Below are 17,660 nucleotides of genomic sequence, written 5' to 3'. Positions count from 1 at the left end.
ATCAGAGCTTGGCATGGACCTAGCAGTGGGCACAGAAATGAATAAAGGGCAGAGTGCAACATCTGTACAGCATCAGGTGATAAGCACAGGGTTGGCACACACACAAACACACACACACGCACGACAAACACCTAATCAGCAAGTGCTAACAGCACAAAGTTATAAACAGTCACTACATGGAGTCTAATGATGGGCCAGAATGAGGCTTACAGAGAAAGTGTTCAAACACAGGGCCTTCAAAATCTCTTATGTCCTTTATTTTAACTGACCCATTAAGGCCCAATAAAGCACAACATAGTGTAAAAGGTGGAGCTTTCACAACACATCCACAACACATATCAACACACGCCTCCCAGTGTAAAAATAAATAAATAAATCAAAACAACACTAATTGATAGAAGCCCATCGGCAGACCAAAAGACCAAGTGCTAATCGTTTTGCATCATTAGGTGAAGATTTAGCTTAAAAGCTTTTAGCTGGCATTAAGCAAAGCTGCTGTTGACATGGATTGACTGCTGTAATGCTGTATTGTCACTGCTCCAGGAGGCAGAGGGAGGGCCATTTGAGGGAGTGATGCGCTCAAGCTCGGATTTGTGGGCTGCTAGAACCACTGGAGGGGATTGAAGGCAGGGTGGACCAAACGCACCACCATGGGATCGCAATAACAGCTGTAACAACGTCATTACTGTATTAATTACCATTAATGTGTGTGTGGGCGATCTCCCTCTGGATAAACAACGCTCCATTAAATGCTGATGAACTTTCTGCAAGACTCCTGACAAGTGTACAAGAGTCTCAGTGGTCTCAGAGCTAAAGCTTGTCCAATCAATCAATCTCAGGCTGGGGCACTGATTAAAAAGAAATAAATAAATAAACTGGAAGAGTGGGAAGCCATAGCGTCTTGAAGGATTTGAGGGAAACGCCTCTCAGCAGGGAGTCTGCTGTAGGACATATTGTCCTTAAGACACTTGAAAATGAGTTTTAAAGCTTGTGACCTAAATGGTTTTGAATATGTGGGGTCTTTATAGGGTGGCATTGAGAAACTCCCGAAAGATCACTTATGTCTCAGACAGAGGACACTAGCGTCAGGACGAGTGTTACTGGTGGCCAAGGACAAACAATAAGAGACACTTAAGAGGTTAAGTGACACTTAAACATCTCAGATGGCTCCAACTTGTCTCAATAATGAATGAATGAATGAATGAAGGAGTTTTGGAGCCTGTCTGAGGTTAAATCAGAAGGAGAACTACACCCTCAAAGATGGTAGGGACACATTTAGGGGTTACATTTATTTATATGTTAGTGGAACATCAGATATCGTAAAATATCAGACGCACTACATAACTTAAGTTTTCAGAACTAAACACAGATGATATGACTATGATATTTACTAGCACTGATTTTAACTCATATGATTTTCTTTTAACACATTCAATTTTTGTTCACTTAGAGAAGAAAAAGCACAATAAATAATAGATATCTTAAAATGATCTGATACTCCACATAGTTCATTAAATCAACTTCAGACATAATTTAAAACCCAATGAGATCTAGAGAGGATCCACTAGAAAATTCATGTAGAAGGGAAATGCAAACACTGTGGATTGTCTTTGGACATAACTTAGAAATGTGTTAAAAGCAAGTATGAAATTTTAAGTAAGACTTTAAATGTATGTTGTTATATATAATCTATTTCATATATATTTGTCCATAAAGGGAAAAATGTTAAGAAAACTTCATATTCTGGAAAAGAGAATGAAGAGCACCTTCCAGGTACAAATTTGAACTTTAAAACACCACTGTTGTAACTCCGAGGGTACATTTTCAACAGTACAGTTTCTTACAGTGTAGGACAAAGCGGTGTGAGGCTATTTTCAAGACCTACAAAGTGCTGACTGACACTAAAATATCAAAAACTGTTTTGATCACTGACACTCTGGTGAAGTCCAAGAATGAAAAACATATACAGTTTACTACACTGAGATTTTAAAAGAGGGATTTTAAAGTAACTTAATAATAATAAAGATATCACATTTCAAAGTAAACACCAGTACGGGAAATACGTGAGTCCGCGTCAAACAATTATTTGTCACAATTAGGATAAATGACAAACTAAGCCACTATTTTGAAAAAAGTTAACTTTAAACGCGAACCGCGGTCATCTTTTCGGTACAGAGTATTAACTTTAACGGTTAACTTCATCCATGAGTGCGGTCCACGGAACTACGCTGCGACTTTGTTTCAGTGGTATTTCCAGTAGTTCCTCCGACCGCCAAGGGGACTCGAAAGTGAATACTAGACCGTTCTAAAACAATGCTATCTTCCCAAAACTCTAGTATATATGTCTGTGCGTGTGTGGAAACTGTAAAATCATGAAGGCTAATGAGCAGAGCTGAGAGAGGATTGTTGACAGTGTTCCTAATCCGCGCCACCTGCTCAAACACAGCGGCCCAAACAGCAGCCCACACTCTCCGTGTGTGTTAGCGAGGCCCGCGGGAGTCTCTCTCTCTCTCTCTCTCTCTCTCTCTCTCTCTCTCTCCTTATCGGCCCTCCGCCCGCTCGCTAACGGCACGCACTAATCGCCACGGAAAACAAATAGTGTTCAAATGTTTGGAGAAGGCCTCGGTGTTTGCACCAGGGCCTAACAAAATAATTTTTACAAGCTATCCGGTTGTGATTAGAGCTGGGAGAATTGAATTTTCACGGCATTGATCATATTAATATTAGCCTAATTAATTGTGCTGTTTAACTTTGCCCATTTGTCTTTGTGTACCTACCTCCGACACAACAGCACGGTTTGGCGGAGACGGAGCTTAGCGCGGGTAGCGGCGGCCCTCTCCCGGTCTCGACCTCTCACCTCCCGTACACCGCCGGCCGGTTAGCTCCTGTTAAGGCCGACATGCTGTTCAGGACAACTCGCGCAGCTCTAGTTCTTGAGAATCTTATTGTGGCATAGGCCTGTTCTCACCTGCTGTTTATCTCGTAGCAATACTGTGTATGAGGAAAAAACATTCTTTATCATTTGAATACTTCGTGAAGCTGTGGAGGGGTCACCAGCAGGGTGAACTTACACAACCAGAGGAAAAAAAATCCCAAAATTCTGACTTTGATATAGAAACACTAGTTAGTACTTTGTTTCTGGACTCCCCCCTACAGGTGAAGAGTGTAATTCACATTTACAGGACTGTCCTGAAATCAAGTGCCCACCTCCCAAGTTCCAGAGTACAGTTTCTGCAGTGCTGAGCCCAGAGTAGCAACAACAGAGGCTCTGTTCCCCCTTTACAGGTCAGTAAACACAGTGATTTTGAAGTAGTAATTTTAAGAGTAATTTTAACACAGTGTTCCTTTAACATATCTGTGTGCTGTTTTATGCAAGAAGTAGCGTGGGTGCAGCAGGTAGTGTCGCAGTTACACAGCTCCAGGGACCTGGAGGTTGTGGGTTCGATTCCCTGTGATTGGGTGACTGTCTGTAAGGAGTTGGAGTGTTCTCCCTGTGTCCGCGTGGGTTTCCTCCCAGTCCAAAAACACAAGTTGGTAGGTGGATTGGTGACTCAAAAGTGTCCATAGGTGTGAGTGAATGTGTGTGCGTCTGTGTTGCCCTGTGAAGAACTGGCGCCTCCTCCAGTGTGTATTCCCACCTTGCGCCCAATGATTCCAGGTAGGCTCTGGACCCACCGGGACCATGAACTGGATAAGCGGTTACAGATAATGAATGAATGAAGGTATCGTGGGCAAAATGAGCAGTAAATGCCATGGTTGAACATTTGCTTTGAAGCTGTGTGTGTCTCAAACTGGCAAATTCAGACAGCCAGGGTTTTTACATCACAAATTTAAGGAACCAATCCTATCAACTTGTGGGTTGTGGCAGACAAATATCAAAGAGGCAAAGAGTTACAGTGCATACTGAATGAGGGTATATGTTTATAGATACATCTAAACTATCTAAGATTTATTTTTTTTTAAATAATTTTGTAATTTTGATGTGCAGAGATGAGTTTTTACAGGTTTAATGACCACAGAATGTGTCACCCTGCAAGGGCCTGGGACCCCTCCAGGATGTGTACCTGCCTTGAGCAGTGATTTCCAGTAGGCTCCAAACCCATCGTGATCCTGGACTGGATAAGTGGTTACAGACATTGACTGAATGAATAAAACACACAACCATGTCACTTCCTACCCTAGTGTTATTTGCCAGCATGAAATCACCTTAGCTGAATATGCAAGGCTTCTCAAAGACAACTCTTACTGCTTCATTTTTTAAAAAATAGTCCTTACACCTTCAGTCTCCTCTTGTTGTACTCCGTCTCTGATCATGGAGATTTTTGGAAGGACAGTGAGGATTTTTAGGGCCAGTAAAATCTGGTTCTCTGTCCACTATTTTTCCTTATCACTTAATGGCTACAGGAAACAGTTTGTACTGGCAACACAGTGAGTTTGGTCTGTAATGTGATTGGACAGAGGAGGGATCTCAGGCTGATATTCCATTAGAGCTCCACTCTGGAATGGGCACTTCTGAAAATGAATGCTGTGCTGCTCTCAGGGACACCAGTGCTTCATCTTAGCCCGTTTCCTTAATCCAGCGGTTCCCAAATGTTTCCTGTCATGCCCCCTTTTGTAGATGAGAATATTATCTGTTCTATATTAATGTTCCTGAAATATGAGTTATGCTTTAAAATAATATGCTTTAAAATATTCAACAAAATAAAGTATTTGTGTTTATACAAACTCTCCCAAAAGACATTGTTCAGAACATTAAACACTGGATTTTTTAAATATTATTGGTAAGTTATGCCTGAGTGATTGTGCTTAACAGTCATTGTTAAACATATTTGCTCCTAAATGCTTACCTGCACAAAAAAACTATTATAAAATAGCTTTCTGAGAGAAAAAACCCAAAACCTGCACATTTGCTCTGCAAAATGACACATCCCCTCATGGTCTGGTATGGTTGTTTTCCCTTTGAAAGTTGTGGCTTGAGAAAACTCATCATCTGCTGCATGTTTAGCTCTCACAATCTTGTCCATCCTTTGTTAGCAGTGCTCAAGTGTGCATAGCTCATTTGCCTTGCCGCCCACTTTGGGAACCACTGCCTTAATCTATGATCACATATCCTGGACATTTGTGACCGAGTACAATAAATGTATTACAGATTGCTTCTTTAAAGGCTGTGCCATCTAAAATACACTAATCCTTAGGAAAACGTGTGCTTAAGATACTTGGGCATGGCAACACAAAAATTAAGCTTAAAAAGTTGTGAAAAAAAAGTTTTATTCATCCTTTTCTCAAATGCTTCCTGGTAGTATGATGGCCTATAACATTAATTCACACCTGGTAATATATCACAGGGTCTAGAAGTTAGAGACTACTAGTGAAAATATTTCTATCCTTTCCATTATGAAATTACATCAATCAGCCAAAACATTACAATCACCCCTTATTACTCCTCATCGATTTATCAGCTCCATATCTTGCGCAGCATAATTTTTTAGCCATCTTTAACACTCTTCTTCAATGGTCAGGACTCCAGAGTAGGTGGAACTCAAATCAGCTTAAGTGGAAAAGTAACATTTCATAGTTACAAGTACAGAACTTGTATTTGACGGCTGATTGCACTTCAGTGGCATGGTTTGTGTAAAAGCCTCCAATAAGTTGGAAAATTGAGTGGAAATTTAAGGCTTGAAAAATCTGACTTGTGAAAAGGCCTAAAACATGTTTGAGGTTACAAAGTCACTTAGATTTGAAAACAAACTTAGAGATATTGCAGAATGTTCAGTATTACTATTATTACCCCTATTATTTAGGTGTCTTTTAATGTGTACATTTTAAAACATTTTTTTTATTTACAGGTTTAAGTGAATATTGCCTCTGTGTTCAGTTTAGTGCAGTTTCTATTAGGCACTAAATCCAATTAAACCAGAATAATACTCTTTTCTGATAAAGCATGCAGTCGATCAATGATGATTAAGTATTGACAATATGCACAAAATCCTCTAGAAAACAGTGATGAAATATTATATCAATCACACCTAAGTGCTAATCTTGTTTCCTGATTGTAAGAAGTTGATTTTGGCATGCAATCATAAGCAAAAACATTAGTCATTATTGGCTCTGATTTTACAAACATCAGACCTACCAAAATAGGTTTAACAATTTAATCCATTTATTTAATTACTATTTTTTTAAGCAAAGACCTTGTTGAATGTAGTGTTTTGGAGTTTTCATTTCTTGGTCTTGACTACACTTGAATTTACTGCATACATGAACCCTGTATCTTATACGCTAAGCACAGAATTCATGCAGAATTTCTACACAGGGAAGGAGAAAAATGGCATTAGCTGTTGTTCATTAGTTAGTTAGCTGATTATACATTAGAGCAGCTTGCTGAAGTGTCTCCAGGCCAGCAGAGCCACATATATTTGGTACAATAAAAACAAAAGGACAGTAGTAAGTCTCACCTTCTCCCTTGAAACACTGCAGAATTCCAAATCTTTCGTTCACATTCTTTTCTAAGTTAATTCTGCTTCACCCGCTCCACATCAAAATCCAGAGACATACCAACAGCTCTTTACAGTATTCTCTTTTTTCCAGATCAGTACCCCTGTATTAAAATCTGCCTTAAAATTTGTAATGCATGGACACTGTGAAGAAAGAATACATTTCATATGAAATGCTGCATGTTCACATATTCAGTTTACTACTTAAAATATGAGCTTAGAAGGCCAAAAAGCAAAATCAAAAATAAAACAATCAGATTGAATGAGGCATATCCATAAATATTCACTGTCCATTACAGGTGGATCTTAGTCTCACATCTGTGGAGAGATTGTTTTCCAGGAGCCACTCATTAAGGCAGTAGTGTTGTTGCCTACCACGAGAGCAGTTCAGATTGGATGGCTGCACAGCACACGCAGTCTAACCCATCATTAGCTAAAATGGCGGCCTAGTCTGGCTGAGCGATAATCTGCTCTGAGCTGAACAAACGCGTGAAGCAGATTCCTGTCCAAGTTGGTTAGCTGCTCTCCAGAGCAAACTTGCTTCAGGTTATCAGGGGCAACGACCAGGAGGTTACACAGAGCGTGAAGTGTGTCAAAGAGCTGGAGGACCAAGGGAACCTGAGAAGAGTATGTACACATCTGTGACATCCATGCTTTTACTGGGTTTGGAAATTTGGTAAAAAGATTTACCATGTTGAAATTACACAAAGGTAAATTCATTCAATATATTAATTCAAAAGAACATTCATTCAAATATATCATTCAAAATATACAGATAGTTGCAGCCCTAATTAACACTATTCCAACCTTTGACCCTTGACCGCTACTTACCCGAAAGTCTTTGGCGCAGCGGCGGTATTCTGCCACGTCGCAGATGGCCAGCATGCCCCCCATGTAGTTGTAGCTGAACTGCTGCAGGTGCTCGTGGATGAGTCTGTGAAAACGCACGCCCAGCTCCGTCAGGACTGTGTCCACATTCTTTCCGTCCATAGACCTCCGCACGCGCTCCACCTGCTTACTCACATACGCACACACCTTGGAGCATGCCTGAGGAGAAAATCACAGCATTAACACTTACAAAACCAGTAGCACTCTTTCATTACAGACAAAAGTCCTCAATGTGTCTCTCAATATAAAAGCCTTAAGACTTCATCACTTATTTCAGTCACTTACTGTAGTGTACTGTATCATAACATTGTTTTCATCTTCTGGCCTGAAGTCAGTTTTCTTCTGCTCCGTTGCCAGAATGTGCTTCATTTGGCCAATCATGCAATTCAAAGTCCTAAAGCCCAAGGCAAAAAAGAAAATCAAGGTTAAAACTGGTAAAAAGAAATAAACTGGATGCAGTAAAAGATCAGCTCTCTGTTGCTAAACATAGGAAAATATCCAGTGAGGGACTGAAGGCAATATTATAAGTCAAACTGAAACATGCATCCTAACCTAAGCTTAGAGATTTTAATTCATTTTGAAAGAATTTGACTGACATTCTAAAACTGCAGCATAACCGATGGTGTACTGCAAATGCTACATATGTTGAGTACTTTTATGCTACTTACACAGTAAATTCACCCGTGTTAAATGTAATATTTTAAGTTAACACTGGTGAATTTGCTGTGTAATTACGAAGTCACCACATCACTATTTACATTCATATACTTTTAAAACAAACACAAAAAGATCCCTGATTCTGGTGTATCCAAACATTCCGCTAATAGTTTATGTCTTGCCGGCCTTTAATGTTTATAATCAAAGACTAACCGGTCAATCCCAGTGTCTAGCTTCACTTCCATCTGCTCAATCACTTCCTTCTTCTTCTGCAAACATTCAGTCAGTTTAGGAGATGAGCTACAGGAGTCACAGGACACAGAAGGTCACAGGAGTCAGTAAAGTGAATGCAAACAAAACACTTTCCATACAAAGAGGATAAAAGTGACCCATCAACATTCAAACTTACCTAATAAGTGGCATGAGGTGATCATTGAACTGCTTATCAAACAAGTGAAAAATGGTGTTAGCTTGCTGGACCACATCTAAGAAATAGAGGTTGGCTGTTTTGGCATCTGAAGAAGGAATAGCTATGGGAGAGAGAGAGAAAAATTGTCTGATAACACTTTACAAGCTAATGAAATACATTATTCATGCATTACACAGTTACCGTCTTACCTGAAAGGCCAATTTCTAAGGCATAATCTATATGATCCACACAGAGGTGCTCTACCAGAAGTAAGAAGATTGAATATGCATTCTTAGGAAGGTCAGCTGGGTCAGACAACTGCAAGAAAAAAGGACACAGATATAACGTCACCCATCCAGCAACTACATTTCCATTATTTACATCTACATGAACTAAGCGGAATATAAAATGTTCTTTGCCTTGTGGCATCTCTGGAAGGCATGCCGTGTCTCCTGCAGCAGGTTGACCACAACTTCCTGTGAGAGGAAAGTTTCTCCATGTGTGTCAATACTGGGGCCCAAAGGCAGATTTGTGCGCTGTCTGATTCTCTCTTTCAGCTCCTGCATGCTGTGTTTGTGTGAGAGCGAAAGAGACAGAGACACAGTGAGCACTCCAACAGTTTATGAACACACAGGTTTGAATAGCAGCCAGTCTTTGGAGACTACAGCAATTTTCAGTTTAATGTATACCTATCATTACTGTTGAAAAGGAAACGACACCCTATTTTAACATCAAGATCATACATTGTTTTCCAAAACCATCAGCATTACAAAGAGTCGCTAACCTCCCTGTGCCTAGTGGTCGTTTCTGATGGTTCTTTGAGTCATAGTATCTCTGGAGAATTGAGGCACTGCGTGTCTTTAGATATTGCTGCTCCATGTCTATGTAGCTGTCCAGATAGGTGGAGTAGATGCTCTTAATCAGTTTGGACAGGAAAGTGTGTTTGTCTGAGCCCAAGTTGAATTCTGTTAGCTTAGCCGCCAAGGCAGTTGTTCTGAAAACAGAAAGTTCAAACATGATTTTAAATTGTGGACATTACTGAAACAAGTAAATCAAACTCACATGGATCTCTGTTGGACAGAGTGGAAGTGAATAAAAGTTAAATGCATCTAAGGATGTAGTACCTGGTGTAGAGGTCAAAGAGGTTTTTGAGGTACTGCTCCAGTTCAGTGGGACGTGTATCAAGCGTTTCCCTGACATGAGCCTGAAAGTAAATAACCAAGCAACATCAGCATGGCACTGTCTGTGCCATTTATAAAAGCATGTGTGTAAAGCCCAATTTATACTTCTGCATCAAATCTACACTGTAGGCATTGAGTCAATGTAAACCCTACATTGAATGTTTGAGATTCAGCCCTAGTGGTGTGGCGGTACAATTGCAGAGCAACACAGACACCAAAGCAGAAGTATACATGATTACAATGGCATAGGGCTCTTGCGTAACCTCTGTGTCGAGTCAACGCAAAAGTATAAATCATAAAATTCATAAAATTACCTGCAGTTTGTTCTCAAAGATGTTTTGGATAAGTTTGGCCATCACCATTTCTGGGCTGGAGAAAACCTCTCCCACCTGTTTATTAACTCGCTGACACAGAAGGGCTGTGTCCTCAAACACATCGTTTTGCAGGTATGCACCCTGAAAATGACAGCAGAAATGAACAAAAATAGATTACTGTTGTTGTGGTGTGGCCAATTTCATCAGCTAGTACAAAATATGGCCAAAAATGTGAACACTTGTTATAACAGCTGGTTTTCTGTGTTTCTGCCACACCCTTTGATAACACGTGTATAAAATTAAGCATACAGTCAAGCAATATCCATAGACAAAGGCTCACAGCAGATTGGGTCATACTAAAGTGTTTAGTCATTTCTAAATGTAGCACAGTCTCACCTCTTGGCACTGTTTAATGTACACATCTATACAATGGGCATATCCCTGAAAATAAATCAGAGAGAAGATGTGAAACAATAATTCCAGACCATAAATAAGCATAATATTTTTATTTATACTCTCAAACATGGAGTTAAAATTCCTGATATCTGCTAATCATTTCTTTGATATAGAAAATAGCCATTAAGTAACACTAAGATTAACTTTTCAGTATCTCACAAAAAAATTATATAACACAGAAAACTTCCTTATTTAGCATTTCTCCCTTAGTGGTCATATATAGTGATGATAGTATTTATCTTGATACAAAACCTTACCCGATACACTGGCTGGGTTTAGTCTCTACAATACACAAGCTGTTGCTACAAGGGGCATCAAGACCCAAGACGGCCAGTACCTCACCTTGAAATGTAACAAGACTGCTGCTACTTCCCTCATGCGGCCAATCTCTCCCCTGCGTTGAGCTGCTGTGAATTCCTGGATCAGCTGCCGTTCCAGGTCATGGTATTTACCTAAGAGACACCACACATATCCCATAATGAATGGATTTCAACACATACACACAGTCTAATGAGCTCATCCTAATACTATAAGTCTAATTCTTGTGATACTAATCCAGTCTATTGCTATAAATCGCTACTGGATTTAGCCATCTCTCCTGTTCACAAATAATGCTTTTTAATTTAATGTATAAAAGAAACCACTACTTACTTGCTATCTTGGCCTTGACATCAGCAAATCTGGTTCAGATTGGAGAAAGGAAAACAAGAAAGACAGCTAAACAAAGAGATACATGTTGCCATGACTATGAGAACAACCAATAAGTTTATGGCTATTGTGCTGCTTGCATATTTCATTGCATTACTATGACATAATCATTCTCGTATATCTGACCTCATGGACCTTGTTTGTTTGACATGTTCTTTTCCATAAAGCATAGCCACTTACCTACACAAACTTACTTGCACACTGCTTACCTGTCAAACGGCAGCTCCTGAGCAATCAAGTGCAACTTCTGAATGATGTCAGCAGCTTCTTTTATCTGCACAGGACGTAGAGGAAACAGATGATATAGAGTGATATACAGTGATGATAAGGGACAGTGTGAGTGCAAGTGTGAAAGGAAGAGATGGACACCTTGCTGGCAAGGGGAAAAAATGGACATGAGAAAAGGCCACAGGCACTGGCCTTAAACCTGAGGATCAGCTTACGGTAAATCTCTCTGTGTCACCCCCTACCTTCACCCCTCCTTCCTCTTGTCCGGCATGGAGCTGATAAGAGCGAGCTCAGCTTCAGTACACCTGCGCCCCATCAGCAACAGCAGCTCCACTAACACTCCACTACACCTGCTGCCACCCAGCTAACTCCTCACTCTCATTCTCATATAACTATTATGAATGAGCTACCGGTAATCCCATAGCAGCCTCGCTAAATCGCCTCCCATAATCTGTCCCGATGGGCAGGCGGGAGGTCTCGCCAAAAACAGGAACCCTAACAAGAACGCCCCACCTCGCTCTTCACCCCCTAACACACAATGAAAAAAAAAGGATCGGGAAAAAGGCCCTGCCGTCCACACATCCTCTGTTCCCCCGTCTGCTATTCCTGCCTGCCTCAGCTAACATCATTACTGTGCTCCCGTGAGGTGGATCCAGCCTTTTTCTGCTCTCTTCGCTGAGGTTTTCTAAGTATCTGTCCCCCAGCTAAGATTAGCTAAATCCCATGTAAGTGATGTAGCCATCTCTCTGCAGTGGGGGGTTTTTACCAGCGCTTGTCTCCACACTGCCTGGGCCCGGCCCTCCCTTTCACAGGGATTAGCCCAGCCTTCCTTTCCTCCATTTCCTCTCCCTTTTTCTTTTTTTTAAAAACACTCCCCCCCAGCTATTCACCGGCAGCTCATATCCCTGTCCCCTCTTTTCTTTTCTGAAGGCGGGCTGCATTTGAGAAATATTGAAAAGTCTGCCGGGTATATTCCCACACGTCCTTCAGGAAGCGTGTTGGTGGTCTAATACTAAAAGCATCTGAGATGTAATACTTGCCACCCATGGTTGGTCACACCACAACTCCTGAGAGTGACTTGAGAGATAAACTTATGAAGAGAATTTCTAATTATGTTGGCATGCATCGTCATTTCAGGCAGATCAAATCTGTTCGCCTGTGGCATTTAACATGTTAAAATGTACAGATACATCAGAAAAAGGGCAGATTAACCTATAAAATGTTCTGTAATATAAATGTAACGGCAAACATAATTCATGCCACCAAACTGGGAATGTTTATTTTTAGTGGGCCACGAAAACTAAACTATAAATCTCAGATACAAAAATTTGGGGCAGTATGTGAAATGCTAATAAATAAAATAAAGAAGAAATAAGGAAGTTCTGCTAGATTATATTTAATATTAAAAACATTGCATGTGAACTTCCAAGTAAAGTGTATACCACTTTTTTCTATCACCTTTAACAACCCTGAAGGCCACTGAAGACACCAGATATTCTAGTTTTAAAAACATTTTTACTATTCTCCTGTTAAATCCGTTTTCAGCAGCACAATCGTGGGTTCATCCTAATACTATACAGGTTTTTGCGCTTCAGTTTGCACATAATCAAATACTCTACACAACCATGTTGTTATGCAGCAAGTCACGTTGAAATAAGCTCTGAAAAGATGTCAACATTAAGGTAGCACACATTGTTCCAAAACATGCAAAAAATTTTTGTGACTTTATAGACATGACTTAACTAGGCTAGACCAGAACGCGTGGCATTGCATCACCATGTCTGACAAACATTTATCAAATAATTCTGTAGATAATGCAATGATGTCTACCAGAATCATTGCAATCACTAAATTTAAATTAATCACTAATCCATTTGTAGAAACCTCAACCTCTCCTTGCTCTCAGATAACTAGGCCTTTCCTGCATGTTCACCATATACCCAAACATGATTACATCACCTAATCACAATAAACATTCCTATTACATAAATTATATTTTATTTCAAACGACTGTAAAATTAAAACAACAGTCAAGGTACACACAGACATATATCAAGTGAAATAATAAAAAAATCTGGTCTTTGAAAGGTTTTTGGTTAAATAGATGTCATGGTGGATTAATAAATCATCAATATCTTTTTCTATTTGTATTTCAACTCTGCCCCAACTTTTTCTGAAACTGAGATTTGCACAGAGAAGGTGACAATACAACACTTAGGGTGACTCTTAAAGTTAACGGTTAAAATTAAAGTTAACGGTAACTGTTTAGTATTGTGAATGAATTATGAGCATCACATTTACTCTGCAGATTGTAGATTTGTGCTGTGGAATTTCTGACCTTATCAGGGTTGTTAAAGACATCACTGCGTAGTTCTCCATCCAGAAACTCGTTGAAGTAGGTCATGAGTCTCTGGGCCTCCACAGCTCTTTGTCTTGGAGTGTTTACTCCCTCTAGCTGGTCTCCGAGATGACATACCTTAGTGGCCACATAACTGATGTGGTCATCTAGCTCCTGGAAGTGCTGGAAGGCTACCTAAGAAATCAGGGAGAGGTTAAGGTTAAATTAGAAACTCACATCGAAATCAGAATCATTTTATTAAGCTAAAATCAAGTGCATGATTTCTTTGAACCTGGTTGCTCCTCTGTAGCTCCTGGACCTTGTGTGCAAATTCCTTGGCTTCACGGTGACACTGCTGTTCAAGTTTCTCCACTTTCCTCTGGATCCTCTCATCCAGCTGTTTCAGTTCTTCTATGTGATTCTGAAACTCCTCCAGCAACCTGAGATAAGACAGGTCACAGTCAGTATATATAGCCTATACAAAACATCAAATGTTTTGTTTACTATGCGAAGCAAACAAATCAGCTGGACAAGCAATGGATCAGGTCAAATGCAGAGCTACAGTCATGGCCGAATGTGTTGACAACCATGAAATTTCTCCAGAAAATGAAGTATAGCTATCCGTCGACATTTGAATTAAATGAAACACTATGGCAGGGGACCTAGGAGGGCCCCACTGCTGACACAGAGACATAAAAAAGCTAGACTCACATACATTTGCCAAAAAAATGTGTTGTGGACAGATGAGACCAAAATAGAGCTTTTAGGGTAAAGCACATCATTCTACTATTTATGAAAACGAAAAGAAAACACAGTACCTACAGTCAAATATGGTGTGGGGTTCAAAGATGTTTTAGGGTTGTTTTTCTGCCTCTGGCACTGGGTGCCTTCACTGTGTGCAAGGCATCCTGAAATCTAAAGATTACCAAAGAATTTGGGTTGCAATATAGGGCCCATTGTCATAAAGCTGGGTTTGTGAGTTCTGTGGCCAGCAATGAGTCTGGATGTAAATCCCATTGAACACCTATGGAGAGATCTTAAAATTGCTGTTGGGAGAAGGCACCCTTCAAATATGAGAGACCGAGAGCAGTATGCAAAAGAAGAATGGTCCAAAATTCCAGTTGAGAGGTGTAAGAAGCTTGTTAATGGTTATAGGTAGCTATTGATTTCAGTTATTTTTTTCCAAAGGGTGTGCAACCAAATACTAAGTAAAGGGTGCCAATAGTTTTAAATGGCCCATTTTGGAGTTTTGCATGAAATTATATCAATTTGGGTTTTTTTTCCCTCTGTTTTAAACATATAATAATATTCAATAATTTTCTGGGAGAAAAATTTCAGGGGTGCCAACACTTTTGGCTATGACTCCAAATCCTTTTTTTTCAGCTCTCCATAACATAAATGATGTTATCAAGTGCTCAGGCTGCATAATGCATCCAGAGCCTGTTTGGACAAATAAGGGGCATCAAATCCCATGTGTTTGGACCTTGCCAAACATACCCATTTTTATTATAATTTAAATGTTTTAAACATATTTTACTACAACCCTTGACTGTTTGTGGAAGGATGTTTGAATCGTGTGTATTCACAATATATGCATAACAAACACAATCACACTTCTGGCTACACTTAATTTTGACCACAAGATTCAGAGACCAGATTGCATTAGTGCCCAAAGAACACATATACAACTGTCTACGTGTGTGCTATAGGCGTCTGAATACCTGGGTTAAATGTGAACTTTCATGAGTCTTCAATTTAAATTCTGCAAATTAATAACTGCACTTCAAATCTTCAAAAAACACAGATTCCAATCAAAACATCAGAAAAATGTATGGAAGCACACTGAGACCACAGAGTATGTCTGAAAAGTTAAATTACTTGGCTGGCAAAACAGCTAATTGCCTGTTACCATAAACTGCAAGTCCTCTCAAAAATGTCCTTTTTTGTGATGTGCGAGTGTGTGTTCAAACCCTCATGCACTCCAAGAGCTTTGTCAGCTGCATTTCTAAGTACTTGCAGGACAGCAGTTGTAAAAAAAAAAAAAAAAAAAAGTTCCACGTCAGCATATTTGGATTCTCTGGGTGGTAGAAAAACCATTCCAAAGTGATGAGTGTATAATCTCATATCACAATAATTCCTCCAACGCTGGGTGCAGCTTAGGGCCTTTTCCCCCTCTCGCTCTCTCTTTCGCTGAAATTCGTTCTCTTCCATCATTTGTGAGTCAGTGGTTCAGCAGCTCATATCAGCCTCTCCACGGTTAGTTATTTGAGACGTTAGTGTTAAATTTGGGCTGATGTTTTTGCATTGCTGGTCCAAAAGCTTTAACATACTGCTCTATATCACAGTAAAGGAAAAATGCTGTGCCTATATTCTATAAAGAGTTCAACTCTAATAATCAATCCATCTGCAGGAAGGGTCATTAAAAATATTATCAGATCACCTTCAGAAAAAAATGAAAGCATGACAGTAATGCATGTTACATCAATAGCTGTACTTCAATAGGCATACTGGTCCAGCTTAAAAATCAGTAAAAATCATTGTCCCAAGGCAATGCCAATCATCAATATTAGACATGTCCCTTATGTAAACACAGGAGCAAGATGTAAATAACATTTTCAAAAGAAACTGTAAACTAGGGCTGCAAAAATTATCCCTTATCTCTGTAAATTAAATAATAAATGTAACAAAAATGACCTAAAATGATTCTACTACATAGAGCTCTGTCTGCATGGGCATATGTATTTTTATTTACAAATGTTCATTCCACAAATTTATAAGATTATCAACTCAATAAACAATGTTTTGACAACTCTGCTATAATCAAACCGCGACCCTGAAATGGAGAAGCGGAAAAGAAAATGTATGTATGTATGTATGTATGTGTGTATGCTATAATCAATATTCTAAGCTTACTTTTTTGGGTCAAACCCTTCTGCTCCACCTTTAGAGCCCCCTCCTGGAGTTCTCCAAGCCAGCCGCTCAATGTACTCATCTGCATCAAATGGTTCCTATGAACACAGGAAATACTACATAAACGCAGAATCATGCCTTAGTCAACTATTCACCTATAAATGGGAAAAAAACTGAGCAATGTATAACTACAGGTAACAAGTTATATAATGGACTACAGTGCGCCATCGATGCAGAGCTATAAATCTGCAGAGATACCATATTACCCATATATGAAATGAAAGAAAAAAAATTATGCTTCTAGAAAAAGGGAACTTTAAATACATGTTTACATGGACAGGTAACAAATAATAAACATGTAACAAAGACGAAACAAATATGTAAAAGCTGGAACCTACGCAGCAGATGATATATTCAAAAAACAAATGTAAACCAGCTACACAGTACAGAAATGTAAGTTTTAACATTTTAACTGCTTAACAAGAAAATAGCTAAAACGTGCAATTCTAATTCAAAGAGTTCCTGGTTTTCTGGGACTGCTCCTTTCACTCCGTCAGAGCTAACATGCTAACCGACACCGCACTGAAGCAACAAGAAAAATGCAACATTCAGTAACGTTAAGACATCTTATTAGAAGTACTTGAAGTCTGAATATTATGTTTTTTCCACGTACACTAGTGTAGCCTGAACATTTCTCGTTCAGTGTGTTATCCTGCAGCTCCTCTAACGTTAGCTTAACTATTAGCTTCAGTGGGATCCGGACTCACCTCAAATAACTGAGCGGTGGTGGCCATTGTTCCCGGAGACAGAGAGAAATAACACAGGACCCAATAAAGTCCGACAGAAACCGCGGACACCGTTTAAAACGGTCGCCTCTGTCAGGGTCCGTTGGCACTTGTTTACCCTAAACCAAGGCCCTCTGTTTCAGCTGCCATAACCGGGGCCGGAAACGACAGAGGGCAGCCTGCGGGAGAATGTCTTATCCCCAGCGACAGGTCTGAGATCAGACCTTGTTCTGTTGGTGAATACAGTAGGAGTGGTGTGTAAAGGCGTGAACCTGATCCCACATCAGCGCTC

At 39.8% G+C, this 17,660-nt stretch overlaps 1 protein-coding gene across 1 annotated transcript; it reads right to left on the bottom strand.

Moving 5' to 3' along the window:
- Nucleotides 1-5,279: 5,279 nt before the first annotated feature.
- On the bottom strand, nt 5,280-17,560 carry exoc5 (exocyst complex component 5). The gene is made up of 18 exons (XM_066670279.1): nt 17,351-17,560; nt 16,587-16,681; nt 13,966-14,113; nt 13,674-13,868; nt 11,317-11,381; nt 11,051-11,079; nt 10,742-10,851; nt 10,340-10,384; nt 9,944-10,084; nt 9,573-9,652; nt 9,233-9,442; nt 8,868-9,015; nt 8,658-8,766; nt 8,449-8,569; nt 8,253-8,339; nt 7,668-7,776; nt 7,326-7,541; nt 5,280-7,112 (listed from the first exon to the last, which is right to left on the bottom strand). Exons 1-18 carry the CDS (start codon nt 17,375-17,377, stop codon nt 6,924-6,926), a joined length of 2,124 nt encoding a protein of 707 aa, XP_066526376.1. The 5' UTR covers nt 17,378-17,560; the 3' UTR covers nt 5,280-6,923.
- Nucleotides 17,561-17,660: the final 100 nt, after the last annotated feature.

This window comes from Hoplias malabaricus, chromosome 1, assembly GCF_029633855.1.
Source record: "Hoplias malabaricus isolate fHopMal1 chromosome 1, fHopMal1.hap1, whole genome shotgun sequence".
Taxonomy (NCBI): domain Eukaryota; kingdom Metazoa; phylum Chordata; class Actinopteri; order Characiformes; family Erythrinidae; genus Hoplias; species Hoplias malabaricus.
This window is presented reverse-complemented; position numbering and strand designations above follow the sequence as displayed.

Excerpts from the sequence above, each read along its gene's own strand:
- exoc5 (XM_066670279.1), bottom strand. The coding sequence starts at position 17,377 with ATGGCCACCACCGCTCAGTTATTTGAG. Across the intron at positions 14,114-16,586 it reads GAAGGGTTTGACCCAAAAAA|GTTGCTGGAGGAGTTTCAGA; the intron begins GTAAGCTTAGAA and ends GTCTTATCTCAG. Across the intron at positions 10,085-10,339 it reads ACATTAAACAGTGCCAAGAG|GGTGCATACCTGCAAAACGA; the intron begins GTGAGACTGTGC and ends TGTCATTTTCAG.